The sequence below is a fragment of the Capra hircus genome, chromosome 14 (genome assembly GCF_001704415.2).
Source record: "Capra hircus breed San Clemente chromosome 14, ASM170441v1, whole genome shotgun sequence".
Classification (NCBI taxonomy): domain Eukaryota; kingdom Metazoa; phylum Chordata; class Mammalia; order Artiodactyla; family Bovidae; genus Capra; species Capra hircus.
Genome location: NC_030821.1, coordinates 24,913,387 through 24,932,401, shown reverse-complemented (window position 1 = coordinate 24,932,401; position 19,015 = coordinate 24,913,387). Strand labels below are relative to the sequence as shown.

Sequence of the window (19,015 nt, the reverse complement as noted above, 5' to 3'; positions counted from 1 at the left end):
ATTTAGCTTCTTTTTTTTTAAACTAGAGCAAGTAAGCCATATAAAAAGCAATGTATGTTAAAAGTCCTCTAAAGTTTTATTATTTTCTTCAGTCTTTTAGGATTGTTGCAACAACTTATAGTTCAAAAGAATTTTTAGTGATTTGCTTTCATAGAGCAAATATAAACATCTAAATTAGTTTTTACCAAAAACAAAACAAAATTCCTCTTTCCTGACTAATATTTAACTTACTTACATCACGTTATAAAGCTTATCATTGCCATAAGAGAACTGGCATAAATGAGTTTGAGACCAGACACAATTGGTCTTTGGTAAGTAACTCAGTTGGCAGATGGGAGTGCACAACTGTATTTAATAATTTTAGTGTACTCTGGGTATTAATATACTGTAAAGAAAAAATGAAAAATACTGCTCCATGTAAGTTGGTTAAAGGAGAAATCATTAAAGAACATTTCTACTATAGTTGTAATTCTATAAAGTTGATATACATTAAATTTTAAAAGAAATAAATATTTTTCAAATTCTATCCTCTGTATTGAGGAAATAAGAATTGCTGCATGAAACACACCCAAAGTTGATGCTCTGGGACAACTCAGAGGGATGGTGTGGGCAGCGAGGTGGGAGGAGGGTTCAGGATGGTGGGACACATGGACATCCTTGGCTGATTCATATCAGTGTATGGTGAAAACCACCACAATATTGTAAAGTAATTAGCCTCCAATTAAAATGAATTAATTAATTGTTAAAAAAACAATTGCTGTGATTTTCAGTACTTTCCTCATTCTTATTCATACAGATAGAATAAGACCCTTTATTAGTGAATACCTAGGTGAACCAGAGAAGGAAATGGCAACCCACTCCAGTGTTCTTGCCTGGAGAGTCCCAGGGACTGAGGAGCCTGGTGGGCTGCCATCCATGGGGTTGCACAGAGTCGGACATGACTGAAGCGACTTAGCAGCAGGTGAACCAGAATGTTTCTTTCTGCAGCATCAAAGTATATCATGTGATTACTAGACACCTCCAAGTTTTCCAAGTATCAAAGTGCACAAGATAAATGGATTCAGATGGATCAGATTCAGATTTACGGACTGGTCTCAGACACTTTGATTCAGGTTGGAGCCTGCCAGGAATATTTGTTTTCAACTAGTGCTCCAGTGATTATGATTCAGTTGGGCACTTTAAGAAACACCCTTGAGATTCAACCAAATTACCTACAAGAATTAAGTTTAAAGGTTATTTTTCTGAATTCAACTGCAGAATACTATAGTCTTTTGTTTTCTTCCTTCCTGCCTTTCTTCCATGTTCTTTGAACTTCAGTAAAGCATATGGAGTGCCCAGTGTATACCAGCATTCTACTAGTCTTTGAGGATTCACAAATACAACACAACTTCTGTCCTCAAGGAGTTCATAGTCTGGTCAGTAAAACATGTAGATCAGGAATTATACTGAACTTCAAGTTTTACCAAGGGATACTTTCTGAGGCATTTGTGAATACCCAAAATCTAGAGCACCGGGAATCTCCTGCTACTGCTGCTGCTGCTGCTGCTGAGTCGCTTCAGTCGTGTCTGACTCTGTGCGACCCCATAGACGGCAGCCCCCCAGGCTCCCCCGTCCCTGGGATTCTCCAGGCAAGAACACTGGAGTGGGTTGCCATTTCCTTCTCCAATGCATAGAAGTGAAAAGTGAAAGTGAAGTCGCTCAGTCGTGTCCAACCCTCAGCGACCCCATGTACTGCAGCCTTCTAGGCTTCTCCATCCATGGGATTTTCCAGGCAAGAGTATTGGAGTGGGTTGCCATTGCCTTCTCCAAGTAATCTAGGGTTTTTAATTTTCCTATCGCTAACATAACCAGCATTAAAAGTTAGCTTTCTTTTATGTACTCCTTCTTTTAGCCCACAAACAAAACTGTTTTGAACACTTAGTAACGATGACTGACTGGGATTCCCTTAAGAGAAAAGAGGAAATTTGTTGAGATTCAGGGTTGGAGCCTCCAGCTAGATTCCCTCACTAGCTCATAAGTGTCAGCCTTCTACCTCCAAATCCTGATCTATGGGTTTGACGTATTTAAGTGACTGAAGTCCTGGATTTACAGATTTGCTTATTATTACTTGAAAATGTTAAAAGCTATAGAAGTTAAGGGTCTAGTAACCTGTTGGTTACTATCTAACATAATTTGACTGTGAATAATAATATCATAAAACAACAATAGTATTTTTAAATAACTTCTGATGATACTCATTGGAAAATGTTTAAACTATGTTGAAAATATTCCATTAACTAGTATGTAAGAACCATTTTCAAAAGCAAGTTGTTATTGAGAAGCATTTACTGGTTAAACCTATTAACCAGATTCATTTAATTCAAAAAATTCTCATCTACACAGATTTGAATATCATATTTTTACTGTGTTAAGAATTATTGTAATGAGCCTTGGAGAGGAACATAGCAAAAAAATACTGAGTGTGTAACTGAAGAAAGTGTATAAAAATATGAAAGAACCATCTTTTAAAGAATATTTTATTATTGTTTAGAACATAATATTAAACTTGAAAAGATCTCCATGAATTAACCACTGCATCTCTGTCTTCTTTGGCAGGGTTTTGGAAATCCCTCTGGTGAATATTGGTTGGGGAACGAGTTTATTTTTGCCATAACCAGTCAGAGGCAGTACACTCTAAGAATTGAGTTATTGGACTGGGAAGGAAACCGAGCCTATTCACAATACGACAGATTCCACATAGGAAATGAAAAGCAGAACTACAGGTAAATCCTTCTTGGGTGTGGTGTTCAACTGCCTCATGCCTAGTCATTTAAGAGTTTTAATAGAAAAGTGTGGAAAATAAAGAAATGATCCTTCAAAATGAAAATCAGTCTGTTTTGGCCTATGACAGAGAGAGATGAAAAGCCCTGTAAAGTCTTGTTCAAAACTGTGAATTTCATTTTCACAGACTGATTATTGTGATGTTGGCTCAAATTCTAGAGATAGGGAATTAATTCAAGTGTGATATTATTGTTTTTATTTTCATTATTGCTATCATTGCAGTAAATTCATACATATAAAACTGATGACAGAGAATTGACTCAAACTCAGGGGCTTGAAATAAATAGTTTTCTACCAGATTTTTTACTTGCACTTTAGTCATTTTCCTTTCTTAAATTATTTTTTACATTATCTTGAAGGTGAAAAAGAGGGGTAAATTTTTATGTTTGAGGGATTAACATGAAAAATAAGGTGAGGCATAATTTAGAATTTTTTGCTCAAAATGTGAAAGACAGAAGTAACTCCAAGTAATAATATCAATATACACAACATGTTGTGTTTTTCATATCATTGCAGATATAAAGATAGACAGACTATACCCTTAATTGTTAATATCTCAGATTTTTTTTTCAATGAGCAGCTTGTACACTAGAAAAAAAATCGCTAAACAAGTAACACAGAGCAGTAAATTTATTTCACCAACACTACATTGCTTCTGCCTTCTAGGAACTCTACTAGGCACTGGCAAATTTGCAGTCAGTGATGAGATCACTAGTCTCCCAGACCTCACAGTTTATCTTTGTTACAAATTAGATCACTAAATAACTGGTTGGCCTTCCTTGAGAACAGGAAGTATATTTCAGTCGCTTTTATAGCACTACCCATAAAGGCAATACTTGGCACATAGCAGGTCCTTAATGATTACGTTTGACTCAGTTCTGTAAATTAGATAAACAGTTAATTAGAGTTGCAGTGATTTTAAACTCTTGATATTGTGGCTACTCGACCCTGGTCATGGAAACACAAGTGTATACATGAAAGGGCTGGCACACTGCTTCAAGCAAAATGCAGTGACAGCTACCAAGACCTGATGCTTGTATTCCAGCCTATGTGGCCATCTCCTCATAGTTCAACTGTTTCTGCTGCTTGCTTATATTTCTGAGACATGCCATCCTTCAGGAGTTTAAATCTATAACTCTTTTACGAATGCATCTCATTTTATTTTAATGGATTATGTATGGGATTGAATCCTTGGAGATATAATAATCATTTTCTTAACAAACAGTGATGATATCACTACAACAGAAGATGTGAAATTGATCCAAGGAGTTGATAGTCTCATGGTGGGGACTGAGGGTGTGCATATGGCAACTCAAAAAACAAAAGAAAAGACATTTGTAAAATCCAATGGAGTGTGAGAAGAAATGTTTCCAAGGAGGTCAATATTTTGAGAGTTTTATAACAAGAAAAACCACTGTAAAACATCAGGGATACTCTTGTGTAAATGTTTTGAGTTGAAACTTGAAACTATATGAAACTTGGCTAATGTCAGACAGACTGACAATAGGACTAGCAAATAATTAGTCTAGTCTTTTTCTAGGCTCCTGAAGAATTTGTTTTGGTTCTTTTCCAAAACGTCTCTCAGTGTGTGTGTGTGTGTGTGTGTGAGCATGCTTATGAGGATGGGGTGGTATTAAGGGTACAGGTTTAGGGGTGTTGGAGGCCTCTGAAGTAGGCTTCAGGATGCGTAGTATGATTGTCATTGTGGCATCTGCTTGAGGAAGGCACGCTTGTCTCCTCTTCCAGGCCCACTGCCCTCGCTGAGCATTTCCCGGTCCTTGAGCATCTTTGTAATTTTGACCCAAATGATGCAGATCTGTGATCAGAAAGCTAAACTGAGGTGTGCACTCTGAGATCTCCACTTTTGTCCCTTGAGAGAATTGTGAACGTTGAGAATCAGAATTACAAATCCAGAAGGAACTTAATCATTTAATTCCAAACCTTTGGTTTTAAAGAAAACAAAGCTGAGGTTCAGAAATCTACAGTATTTTTGCCCAAGGAAGGAGAAAGACTTAAACATGGGATGTTTGACTCCTGCTGGTTCTGTGTAATTTCCACTCTGTAATGCTACTGTAATAAAGCTGGTGGCTCTGGCCCTCTTTCCTGCCAAGACCAAGCAGAAAACAGATCTGTAATCATCACCTTCTTATGCAGTTAAATATTAAGATTCACATTGGCATCAATTGAGAAATTAAAGCTCATTAAAACATAATGCCTCTTCTGGTGAAAGCTTAGTTGAAATAAGCACACTATAAACTGGCATTATTATTCAGTCTTTTAAAGAAAATCAAACAGAAGCTTGAAAAGAGAACCTCTCCACCTGTCTCCTCACTCATGCCCCACACGGATTCTCCAAGTTCAGTAACACCATGGGTGGCCTCAAGTTGGGACTGCAGATGTCCAGCTTTGCTTATGGTGCATCTTCTTTGCTAGGTTCTCTTCTCTCTGAAGAGAAGAGAGGATGCCTCGCTGTGATAAATTCTTAAAGGAATTAATGCACTTATATATAAGTATTTTATAATTTATTAAATTATTTTTAGTACTATAATCATTTAATCCTTACAATGACTTTTGAGGCAGGTACTGTTAGATACATATAAAGATGAAGAAACTTGGATGAGACTTTGGAAAATCGACCTGTTCAAATTAAATTAAATTCCAACTAATATCAAAACTATGAAATTCACAACAGGTTTTTGTTTTCTATTTTTACATTTTCTATATTTTTTCCTCTTTGAAATTAAAATCAGAAATTTTTGAGTTTTCTTTTTTAAGTATTTTATCTTAATAGTAATTGTATTTGGAAAATGCTTATAATAGTTGTGGTCATACTATATAAACCAAAAAAAAAAAAAAAGGGTTAATATCTTTCTCATACTCTAGACATTTACTCTAGATTAAAAATAAATGTTGTGAATAGATTGATGAGCTTACAAATGTAATACGCATATTTTTCTTTTATCCTCTAAGGAAAATTCAATCTCAGATAGAAAATAAAATCTATAGAACCCAAGAGAATATAAATAAGAAAAAACAATAATGTGAGAGTGTTGTGATAGATACATCATGTGAAATAACACACAATCAACATGAAATTATTAAATACTTCCTCTGGAGAGGTAGTAGTATGCAGATCTTGTCATCCAACACCCAGACTATTATAAAGCCTTCCTACCTACAGTCTTGATTCTCTCAAATATATTTTCCAAGCTGTTATTAAGATTTTTTCTGAAAGATAATCTGACTGGGTCTCTGCCATCCTTCACATATTTCAACAGTGTTCAGATATCTACAGGTAAAGTCCGCCACCTAAAACTCATCATGACTTGATCCTAGCTACTTATTCAGCTATTACTGCCATGCTGCCCTGCACAATCAGATAACCCCTCATTGTGAATATGGTCCAGAAACTACTTGAAATTTCTCTTAACCATCCATGCCTCTTCTTAAGTTTTCTTTTTAAAAATATTTTATCTTAATAGAAATTTAATTTTTAAAATTCTTATAATAGTTGTGGCTGCACTGTATAAACCAAAAAAGAATTTTAAATAGATCTTCCTCATGCTCTAGACACATACTGATTAAAAGTAATTCTATATCCTTACCCTATACACATGAATCCAACTTTGGATGCATCTTCTAAAGTGTCTGCCTGTGATGTAGAAGACCGGGGTTCAATCCCTGGGTTAGGAAGATCCCCTGGAGAAGGAAATGGCAACCCACTCCAGTACTCTTGCCTAGAAAATTCTATGGATGGAGGACCCTGGTGGGCTATAGTCCATGGGGTCTCAAAGAGTCGGGCACGACTGAGTGACTTCACTCACTCTAAACCTTTAAGACTTTCCTTTATTCCAGAAAGTCTTCTATGACACCTGCTATAGTGTAATCTGTGATGTGCTCACCCGTGGCTCCCCTCGGAAGCACTCCGTCTCCCACCTGCTGGGAATGGTGCACCCTAACAGCTTGTAGCCATGGTCCCCTGAGTAGGCCTGTGTGTGGCTGAAGAAAGCCATATCATTCAAGGTCACTGCTCCTTCCTACAGACAGATAGCATCCAGTGAGTCAGTACAGGAATATATTCAAGACTACTTGCCCTAATTCAGGACAGTTCTGAGAGACTGTCCAGGGCTTTCACTTGGAATTAGCTGATACGGTCACTGTGACTGCATGTGAGCCCAACTTCTCCTTCTGCTTAGTACTGCTTCCTTCAGTCTGCCACAGGAATCAGTCCTAAAATCATTTCTATAAACCTCCCTACACTGATTTCCCAGAGAAGTGCGACGTCACCCTCAGTCTCAGGTCAGTTTGGATGCTTTGTGGTCCCAAACAAAGATTCATAACAACCTGTAAATATCCACAAATCTGACTGCCAACCTGCCAATGCAGGAGATGTGGGTTCGATCCTTGGGTTTGGAAGATCCCTGGAGAAGGAAATGGCTACCCACTCTAGTATTCTTGCCTGGAAAATTCCATGAACAGAGGAGCCTGGAGGGCTTCAGCTCATGGCATCCCAAAAGAGTTGGACACAAATTAGCGACTAAATAACAAATAATCCACATTTTTAAAAAATGGTTTCTATAGGCTAGAAACTTAGAAATTAGTGGGAAAGATCATACACATGGTAAGATAACCACATAACAATGTCTATGATCTTTCCCACTAATTTCTAAGTTTCTAGCCTATAGAAACCATTTTTTTCAATATTGAAGATGTATACCTAAGCCGGCTAAATTATTACCAACAATTAATATTTGTTATTTGCTGAATATACACTATGCACCAGATACCTTGTTTTATATAAGAAAATTGAAGTACAATACTTCACACAAGGTCACAGGTACTAATAAAAGTCACAATTTGAGCTTTGATCTTATAACCACCCACCATATGGCCAAGCCTTAATAAAGGGAAATGCATCAGTTAATTTCTTGAATTAAATACACTCAAATTATATTCTAAGAGATAAAATATGTTTCTTCTAACCCCATTTCTGTCTTCAATAATCTGATTATTGTGGACACATTATTTCATTGCTCAATTTTCCATCCTATAATTTATTTATAAAGCTCCTTGCAGCTCAGAACTTACTAACTAGAATAAAATCACCTTAATGTATACATTTCTTTTTTACTTTTCTCCCCTTTAATTCTTTGATAAATGATTACATTTTGATCTCACTAAAAAAAAACTTCAGTAAGATTTTTTATCAGCTTAGGGCTTACAGTAACCTTTTTATTCTTATTAAAACTTTGTCAGTTCTAATGAGGTGGATGAAACTGGAGCCGATTATACAGAGTGAAGTAAGCCAGAATGAAAAATACCAATACAGTATACTAACACATATATATGGAATTTAGAAAGATGGTAATGATAACCCTGTATGCGAGACAGCAAAAGAGACACAGATGTATAGAACAGACTTTTGGATTCTGTGGGAGAGGGAGAGGGGTGGGATGATTTGGGAGAATGGCATTGAAACATGTATACTATCATGTAAGAAATGAATTGCCAGTCTAGGTTCGATAACAGGATACAGGATGCTTGGGGCTGGTGCACTGGGATGACCCAGAGAGATGATGTGGGGAGGGTGGTGGGAGGGGGGTTCAGGATTGGGAACTCAATGTACACCCGTGGCAGATTCATGTCAATGTATGGCAAAACCAATACAGTATTGTAAAGTAAAAATAATAATAATAATAAAGTAAAATAAAGAAAAAAAAGAAAACCTTAAAAAAATAAAACTTTGCTGATTTTTGCTGGTATGAATAGTCAGTGGAGGAACACATGCTGAGGCTGAAGCTCCAATACTTTGGCCACCTGATGCAAAGAGCCGACTCATTGAAAAAGACCCTGATACTGGAAAAGATTGAAGGCTAGGAGGAGAAGGGGAGGACGACAGAGGACAAGATGGTTAGGTGGCATCACCGACTCAACGGACATGAGTTTGAGCAAGCTCCGGGAGGAAGTGAAGGACAAGAAAACCTGGCGTGCTGCAGTCCATGGGATCACAAACAGTCAGACACGCCTGAGAGACTGAACAATAGTAACAAATATTTGGAGTTAAAAAAAATACCTAGCCACCACCACATCGAATGCTGAAAAGAAAATTTCATTGTGGGTTTAGGGATATACTATGATCTACCAGAAAGAGCTCTGGACTTGTGTCCAGCTCTTTATGACCCCATGGACTATACAGTCCATGGAATTCTCCAGGCCAGAATACTGGAGTGGGTAGCCTTTCCCTTCTCCAGGGGATCTTCCCAACCCAGGGATCAAACCCAGGTCTCCTGTATTGAAGGCATATTCTTTACCAGCTGAGCCACAAGGGAAGCCCGGAATCAGAAGATGTGGAAACTTAAATAGTGAAATCTGGCTTCACTATCCATAAAGCCAACTTGGTTCCATCAGTCAGAGTTCAGTCAGGGAAACAAAAGCTTGATGAATATTATGGAAATAGGGATTTATTTATACATATTGCACCTTACACAAATATAAAATGAGTTTGGGAAGTGATGTTCTGGAAGATGAAGGTGAATAATCAGAGGAAGGGTCAGTAACACATATACTTGAACCCCAGTGTGGTGGTGGAGAAACTGGAGCCAGCAGGGAAATTTGAAAAATCAGGTACATCCAAAGTGGACCACAGCAGAAGAGATCTCAGAAAGCTGTAATGATGTCACCTGGGGCTGTGCAGTCAAGCATCTCGCGGTGAGTCTGGACACATACTTAGCATGGGGGGAAGCAAGCCAGATTCAGAGTAGAAAGAGGACAAGCTGAGAGGTGCTGGTCACCTCTGACCCTGAGCATTACCATGTCTAATGGTAATCTGAGAGCCAGACCACACTTTATACTTCCTGCTAATCTGAGAACTAGACCATGCTTTACTTCCACCAAGTCTCATGCAAAGTCCTCTCTGGGCCAACTCTAACCTGGAACAGTACAAAGGAGATTCTAAGAAACATAGTTCTCAGATTAACCAAGTTGACAGTAGCATAATCTAGCCTAAACTTGGGCAAATCACATAATATATTTATCCCTCAGTTTTTTCATCTTTAGGTGGGGATAATGTCCTCTCTTCTGTAGTTCTCACCATTTTGTTATATGAATCCAATTAGAAAGAGTTTGTAAACATATTTTTGTATTGGGCAAGATTAAGTGTGATACAACTATGAAAGATGTTTTATTGTTTAATTCAATTTTTATCATACTCAAGATGTTTATTATTTATTCAGTAAAAAATTTAGTATATTCCTCTATTAAAATTCAACTCTCCACCACCACTGTCCCCAAAATGTCTTTTACTGATTGGTAGTTATCTATTTACTTCTTTGGATACAGGACCTAGTTCAGATTCCCTCAAAGTATCTGAGGTCTCTTTAATCATCTTTTACTGAGAGCAGTCTATCACACACTCATCATTAGTATTTAAAAAAAAAAAAACCGTGGTCAGTTTTCCTCAGAAATGTCTCTTTATTAATTTATCTGATTATTTCTTTCTGATGAGATTAAAATTACATTTTTTAGACAAGAATGCTAGATAAATGATACTATGTACTTCCCATTTTATCATATTCAAAGACACAAATGGTCATTTTGTCCCATTACTGGTTGGGCTGAATTTAATAACTTTAAGTTTTTAAAAAAAAAAAAATAAAAAAAAAAATAATAATAATAATAACTTTAAGTTTTGTGAGATTTCTTGGCAACAGAATATGTAGTTATAAAGAAAATTCTTAGAAGGTATGTCACATAAAGCTGATTTGTGTTGATTGAAGTGGTCGTGGGGACTTTATTACTAAAGTAATAAAATATTACTTTATATTAAATATAAAATATAAAATATAAATATTTATATTTATAAAATAAAATAAAATCCCTTTGATTTTCCCCTTCTAGTGCCTCAGACATTTGTAGTACACTGTACTGTATTAGTATACTCTGGAAAAATAACGATTTACCAACTGGAGATAAATTTTGCATATGATTTTATCAAGTAACTTTGCATGTTAATTTTTTCCATTCTTGGTTTAGTTCTCTGAAGTTTATTCCTTTGATCTTTTTATATTAACTCAATTAATGAATTCTCAATTACAGATAGTATAATGACAGGCTTAAAGATAGCTCTTCTTTAAGCCAATAGAAAGTTTGTATTCATGAAATCTGAATGATAATGTTTAACTATTTAATTTATATTTTAGATTATAATTGTAATCTTGCCATTATATTTATAAATATACTTTATATTTACAGTTTGGGGATATTCTTCTCATTTTATCGGTCCCCTGTTATTTGTTGGGGATGAATGATGCTTTCAGGGTAGAACTGTCTGTGGCTATGGTAAAGCCTTGCTCTGAAAGAGATTCCTATGTGCTTATTTTCTACCTTGATCAATCCAGATGGAAGAGATAAATAAGATGTTTAAACAAAATTACCCAAAAAAGCAGCTGAAAAATAATTTGGCCATTAAACATCTTTTGGCACAAAGTTTATTTTGGTAAATATCTTTATTGGGAAGCAGTTTTATGTATTGAGTAAAATATTGCATTGGTAATCAAAAGACATGAACTCTAGACTTGGATCTCTAGTTACTTTTCTCGGTGACCTTGGACAAGTTACCTTACTTTCCCAATTTTCAGGTACTCAGTAACTGAAGAGCAAAAGGAGTAAAAAGGAGGGATAAAAAGGATGAAGTCTTTCCAATTCCAAAATCCCTTTTTTCAGTCATTAAAGTCTTCCCAAACCATGTATTTATTTTATGGACAAAACAAATTAGTGCAGATTGAAAAGAATTCTCTTGAATCTCCCAAGTAAATTTAAGTCCTGCAATTTTTATAGGTATTTCAAACGTTTTTTCAATTCTTAGTGAAATGTTTTTAATTTTTCTGATCCTCTGGGCTGCATGGTCCTAGATAGAACAGTAGCATATGTGTTGAAATACTAAGGGGAAATTTAATTCTTACAGCAGTTCTGGATTGATCAAGGTAGAAAATAAACACATAGGAAATCTCTTGGCAGATTCTAGCCTCTTAAATTTTTAACCTAGATATCAAACCTAAGGCTTTAAGTAGTTTTATTTGTATTTTCAAATAATTTCTCCAACTTGGGAGTTGTATTACTTTTATTTAGACTATGATGTTTGTTGTGGTTATGCTTTCTAAAACAGAGCAGGAATTGTTTTATTTAACACAATTTGTATTTTATAATCCTTAAACTGAGATGAAGTATTTCAAGAAGAAAAAGACATGATCTTACAAAGTCACTCTGTGTCTTCTTCAGGTATTATCAGGGTCAAGAAATCTCTTGACTTTAATGCAGATTAATGTCAGTCTGCAGAGTCTTAGATTTTTCCAAGATGAGAAACACCTTGACGCTGCTAGGTCTAAGAATTCCCAGGATTCCTGCTCCAGAGTGAGTAATGCTGGGGCTCAGAGAACTACTGTCCTGGAAATGTGTAGATTGGCAAAGATTGTTAGAACCAGCTAACGCTGCCTCCAGGAAGTAATCTGTAGAAATGTCCTATGATCCCACTGCCGGGGGTCCTCCTAAATATTGGCCACCACTGAAATGATGAAGGTTCTATCCTCAATGAAGAAAATATTTGTTATTTTCTATTATGTGCTGTCCTAGGGTAATATTTCCAGAGATATTTCAGTACAGTCATGTATGTGTGTGTTCACACATGTCTATACTCATATGCCTTGGAGCTAGGGGTAGATAGCAGACAGACAAACAGGCAATTACAGTGCCATGAACATAGTGAGTTCAGGGATAAAGAGAAATATGGCATTAATAGGGGGACCTAACCAATTTTAGGGGACTGGGGAGGCCTCCAAGAGGTGACCTAAGTTGACATTAAATTAGAATTAGATTTAGCTGGAGAAATGAGTCAAATTGGAGGTAGAAGAGTGAATAGCATGTGTGACAGCTTGTAAGTGAGACCCAGTATGTCTCATTAGGTGAACTGCAAGTAGTAAGGTATTGTATTTTATGGAGTATAAAAAGGTAATGATGGAGTACGATGCTAAGAGCAAAGAGGAGAGCCAGACAACTAGTACTATGTCAGAGACTTAGGACTTAGCCCCCAAGCACAGCCTGTCTTCATGATCTTTTCTCACATTCATTCAATTTTTTTTTTCACTCAATGTTTTTATTACCCTGTTCAATAAATATGAGCAACAGAAGTGTGCAAAACATGGTGGGTGAGGCAAATACACACAACTTAACGTTTGTCCTTCAAGAGCTTAACCTCTTTCCTGACTTGACTGTCTTAGCTCAGCCTGTAGAGCTCTGTTTTTCAGGCTGGGCAATGAGCCCTTCTGTGTGCTCTTCCTGTGCTCTCTGCATGCCTTTATCAGACATCTTATCACAGTGGGTCGTAATGGACTATGCCCTCTTATTAGACTGCCATTTCTAGGAGGGCAGGGACCTCTCTACAATGCATGGCATATGTCTGGAAAGGAAGCACTTTCTAATAAGTATATGAAAGACATATCAACAAAGATATCTTTTGTGAATTCAGCAAACACAGCTGATTACTATATGGCCATTATTGATCCAGATGCTAGAAATTCAGAGACCAAGTCAATATCCAGAGGTTTATGGTAAAGAATGGCAACATAGGACAGTTTCCATGCAAGGTTTTTAATAAAGTATTATTTTTTAATTTCTTGGATTGTTACTTGGATGAGATTCATTTCTTTGATCTATTCAACTGCAGACTTTTCTGTTTATTTTTTTTAACCTCCAAAAGTTATGGAAGAATTTCTATTTTGCATGATGCCAAGCAAATGAAATAAAATGTTAGTAAAATAAATGTAAGGCATATCTTATTCCCTCGGCTGATTAATTCTGGAAAAGGATGCTTTATTGCTCTCATAAATAAGTAGTTTGTGGGTTTCAAAGACTAAGTACTCTGCCTACAATTTTGATAGCTGCCACTAGGTGAGTAAACTGGTTTTTTGTTTGTTTGTTTTTTAGAAATCACAGGTAAATAACTGTGAACTTATCAGAAAGTATGAGATTTAGTTATATTTTTTAGTGAAAAGCTTTTAACTGATGAAAATGACAGTGTAAAATATTGACTACCCTGTAACTAATACAGTGCTTTTTCTCTGTAGATGATTTATTTATTTTTGAGAACCTTTACTCATTTCAACAGTAAGTAGTTACCCATGAAGCTTCCCTGATGGTTCAGTGGTAAATAGTCCACCTGCCAGTGCAGGAGACGTGGGTTTGATCCCTAGTGGGAAGATCCCCTGGAGAAGGAAATAGCAACTTAACTCCACTATCCTTTTTTTTTGAATTCCCATGGACAGAGAAGCCTGGGGGTATACAGTCCATGGAATCTCAAAAGAGTCAAACACAACTTAGCAACTAACAATTATATATGAACATTAAATGCTCAACTATAAATTCTGTGCTGATAGTATAATCATAACAATTAACTCTGCTGCTGCTGCTGCTAAGTCGCTTCAGTCGTGTCCAACCCTGTGCAATCCCATAGACAACAGCCCACCAGGCTCCCCCGTCCCTGGGATTCTCCAGGCAAGAACACTGGAGTGGGTTGCCATTTCCTTCTCCAATGCATGAAAGTGAAAAGTGAAAGTGAAGTCACTCAGTTGTGTCAGACTCTTAGTGACCCCATGGACTTCAGCCTACCAGGGGATTTTCCAGGCAAGAGTACTGGAGTGGGTTGCCATTGCCTTCTCTATATTAATTGAACATTTGTGTGTGTTTAGTTTTCAAGTCGTGTCCAACTATGCAACGCTATAGAATGAGCTCCCCAGGCTCCTCTGTCCATGGGATTTTCCAGGCAAGAATACTGGAGTGTTAGTGGAGTGCTTAGCCATTCCCTTCTCCAGGGGATCTTCCCAGCCCAGGGATTGAACTCACGGCTTGTGCTGTGTCTCCTTTATTGCAGGCAAATTCTTTTACCACTGAGCCACAGGGAACGCCCAAAGTAAAAGTGTCAGTGGCTCTGTTGTGTCTGACTCTATGCGACCCCATGGACTATAGCCCACCAGGCTCCTCTGTCCATGGAATTCTCCAGGCAAGAATACTATAGTGGGCAACCATTCCCTTCTCCAGAGGACATTAGCAACCCAGGTCCCCTGCAGATTCTTTACCATCTGAGCCAGCAGGAAAGCCCTTTACTTGAGCATTTACTTCATGCCAAATATTTGCAGAATGCTTAGATATGTCTCTTTTGATACTAACATACAAGTGCTTAAACTGTTCTGCTCATTCTTTATTGAAAGAATCAAAAGAAAGAAAAAGAAAATGGAGTCGCTCAGTCGTGTCTGACTCTTTGCAACCCCATGGACTGTAGCCTACCAGGCTCCTCCATCCATGGGATTCTCCAGGCAAGAATACTTGAGTGGGGTGCCATTTCCTTCTCCAGGGGATCTTCCTGACCCAGGGATCAAACCGAGGTTTCACAAATTGTGGGCAGACACTTTACCCTCTGAGCCACCAGGGAAGCCCCAAAGAATCAAAAGTGCTGTTTTATTACTTGCCCCAGAAACTCAACTAAATACCTGGAGAAAGAATAATTTTAGTCTTATTCATTTTTAGACTGCAAATGAAAAACACTTCATTCTCCTCACATGTGTTTATGATCAATTCTAGAGAGAATTTTAAACAATTGGTGTCACAACATTGTTGTAAAATAATTATGTTAATTAACTGTGCCTTAAAAATAATGGATGTGTTAAAGAGCAAATGAGTAGTTTGTACTTATTTATAATCTGATTTTTAAATATACCTAGTATTCTTTCTTAGGAGAAGAATTACATTTGAATATGATATGCTTCTTTAATGTCTTCTAACCTAGAGCGTATGCTGACAATTAGAGATATTAAGTCAATATTTTCAAATATGCTCTAGGTTAGAAGACATTAAAGAAGCATATCATATTCAAATGTAATTCTTCTCCTAAGAAAGAATATTAGGTATATTTAAAAATTCTGCAAGTATTTACAACAATGTTGTGACACCAACGTGACCATATCATATTGTCAATGTTGTGATGCCAACATGACCATATCATATTCAAATGTCATTCTTCTCCTAAGAAAGAATACTAGGTATATTTAAAAATTCTGCAAATATTTACAACCATGTTGTGACACCAATTGTTTAAAATATTTGGCATGAAGTAAATGATATTAAATAATAATTATAATATACTTAATGGTCCAATATTCATAATTATTTTGTTTTTTCTCTTACGTGAATACAGTTTTGCTTTAATTTACGTAACTTCACTAAAATTACTCTCTTAATAGCTGTTACAATTCTTTTGAAATCAGAATCTGCATTCATTCATTTATTCAGTCAGCTGGTCACCCATCAAACATTTACCATGTTGCTATTATTTCCTTGGTACTGGTACTGCTCAGTTATTTGCAAAATTTGAGTATGCTTATAGTCAACTAAGGTGTTTATCCAAAGTGTAGATTTCTGAATCTCACATCCAGAGATTCTGATCCTGGGATAGAACCTACGTATCTCAAGCCTACCAAGTATACCCAGATGATGCTGGCAGAATCAATACTTTGATGACACTGAAAGGAAACATCATCCCTGCTGGTCTTGTGGAACTAATAAATGAAGAGATGGAAGAAAATATGGGTTAGTTGACTTAAAAGTTTCAGCTACAGTATATTTTAACATGCCCATTTGATTTATTTGTTTTGTACTGTTTTGGCTTTTGATCAAGGAATTATAGATCTTTTAAAAGGTTTGCTGGAGCTATGCATCTTCTTCCCAGAATAAATGAACAAGCACAGATTTTGCTTGCATTTATGTGTGATTCAGCTTCATAGTAAGAACCCTTGGAATTAAGCTAACCTGGGCAATAAAGAAAAGAGGTCAACTTGGCTGAGGTTGAGAATGGATGGGGTTCATTGGAGGAGATCAAAGGGGACCAGGAAAAGCTTCCTAGAGGAAATTTTTGGTTATTTGTGAAGAATAAGTGTCCACAAAGCTTGCATGGAGGATGGTGGCAGAAGGAGGAAAGTCTTGTGATTGTAGCCAGAAGGAGCAATGTGGGCAAAGACCCAGAGGTGGGAGAGAGCCTGCTTTAGTTAGACAAAAGCAAGTATCTTATATGTTGAGGTTTGCTGCGCTACAGAAAACGAAGGCCATATTACATGATAAAGAAATGGACTCTATATTACATTAATTGTGGAGAGAAGTATACTGATGATTTTGGTCGAGAGAACAATCTGAAGCCTTATTTGCAGAACTTATAACAACACATTGTCCAAGTACAAGAGAACATATTTTCTCTTTGCAAAAATCCTCAAACAGTGTCTCTCAATGGTTTTCAGCATTCTACTCACCCTTTCCTTCTCCTCTGTATTCCCCTAGGGAATGCTGGAAAGAAAGCTTCTTGCTGCTCTTTAGACAGAAATAAAAATGAGAACAAAACTACCTCCCTTGAACTTGTTTATACTAAAAAAAAAGAAAAATGACCAGTTTCAATCATAAGTTTTACAAGGTCCTGGCTTAATTTTTGTTAAAAAGCAAACCCATAAACTCTCGGAGATGGCTGTTGGCCTGGTCTGCTAGGCACCAGAAGAGGTCTGGTCAGTGAGCCACTCACTCAGAACTCTGTCAGCCACACGTGATGCCAAATTGAAATAAGTTTAAGGGACTGTTTATGTTCTTTACAGGGGTCTCAGTGCTGTGTAATTCACTTGGCACTCATTTTTTTAAATGTATCCTTAAAAAAGGGAGGAATACTAGAAGAACATTATTTTTCTTTAGAACTAAAAACAGAAAATCGCTATAGTATATATTTCTGAACTTTGAGAAATGGGATTTCATTGTTACAGCTTTCAGGAAGATACATTTTTGTACATGTACAGAATAGAGTGTACTCTGTCAGCACTGTGCAAAAGCACTCAGAGATAACAGAGTGCGAGTTTACCATTTTGTTTTTAATGGAGAAAGAATTTATCATAAATTTCCAACAAATGCAATCATCTAACTGAGAAAAACTGATCAACTCATCTTTATCAAAGTTCTACATTATATTGACATTTAACATAAGTCAAGAATTCTCCAAGCGAGGCTTCAACAATACATGAACCAAGAACTTCCAGATGTTCAAGCTGGATTTAGAAAAGGCAGAGGAACCAGACATCAAATTGCCAATATCCGTTGCATTATAGAAAAAGCATGAGAATTCCAGAAGAACATCTAATTCTGCTTCACTGACTATGCTAAAGCCTTTGATCTTGTGGATCATAACAAACTGTGGAAAATTCTTAAAATGATGGGAATGCCAGACCACCTTACCTGCTTCCTGAGAAATCCGTATGCAGGTCAAGAAGCACCAGTTAGAACTAAACATGGAACAATGGACTGGTTCCATATTGGGAAAGGAGTATGACAAGGCTGTATATTGTCACCCTGCTTATTTAACTTACATGCAGAGTACATCATGAGAGATGTGGGGCTAGATGAAGCACAAGTTGGATTCAAGATTGCCAGGAGAAATATCAATAACCTCAGATATGCAGATGACACCACCTTAATGGGAGAAAGTGAAGAGGAACTAAAGAGCCTCTTGATGAAAGTGAAAGAACAGAGTCAAAAAGTTGGCTTAAAACTCAACATTCAGAAAACTAAGATCATGGCATCCAGTTCCATCACTTCATGGCAAATAGATGGGGAAACAGTGACAGACTTTATCTTCTTGGGCTCCAAAGTCACTGCAGATGGCAACTGCAGCCATGAAACTAAAAGATGCTTGCTCCTTGGAAGAAAAGTTATGACCAACCTAGACAGCATATTAAAAAGCAGAGACATTACTTTGCTAACAAAGGCGCATCTAGTCAAAGCTATGATTTTTCTAGTAGCCATGTATGGTTATGAGAGTTGGACCATAAAGAAAGCTGAGCGCCAAAGAATTGATGCTTTTGAACTGTGGTATTGGGAAGACTCTTGAGAGTCCCTTGGACTGCAAGGAGGTCCAACCAGTCCATCCTAAAGGAGATCAGTCCTGGATGTTCAGTGGAAGGACTGATACTGAAGCTGAAGCTCCAATACTTTGCCCACCTGATGCAAAGAATTGACTCATTGGAAATGACCTCATTGGAAAGTTAGAAGACAGGAGGAGAAGGGGACGACAGAGGATGAGATGGTTGGATGGCATCACCAACTCAACAGACATGAGTTTGAGCAA

At 37.0% G+C, this 19,015-nt stretch overlaps 1 protein-coding gene across 1 annotated transcript in view; it reads left to right on the top strand.

Annotated features, from left to right (window-relative positions):
* ANGPT1 (angiopoietin 1) overlaps window positions 1-19,015 on the top strand; it is a 305,768-nt gene that overhangs the window by 260,341 nt on the left and 26,412 nt on the right. The window contains exon 7 of the mRNA XM_005689163.3: window positions 2,596-2,762. Coding sequence (XP_005689220.1) covers window positions 2,596-2,762 — 167 coding nt within the window. The remainder of the gene's footprint in view (window positions 1-2,595; window positions 2,763-19,015) is intronic.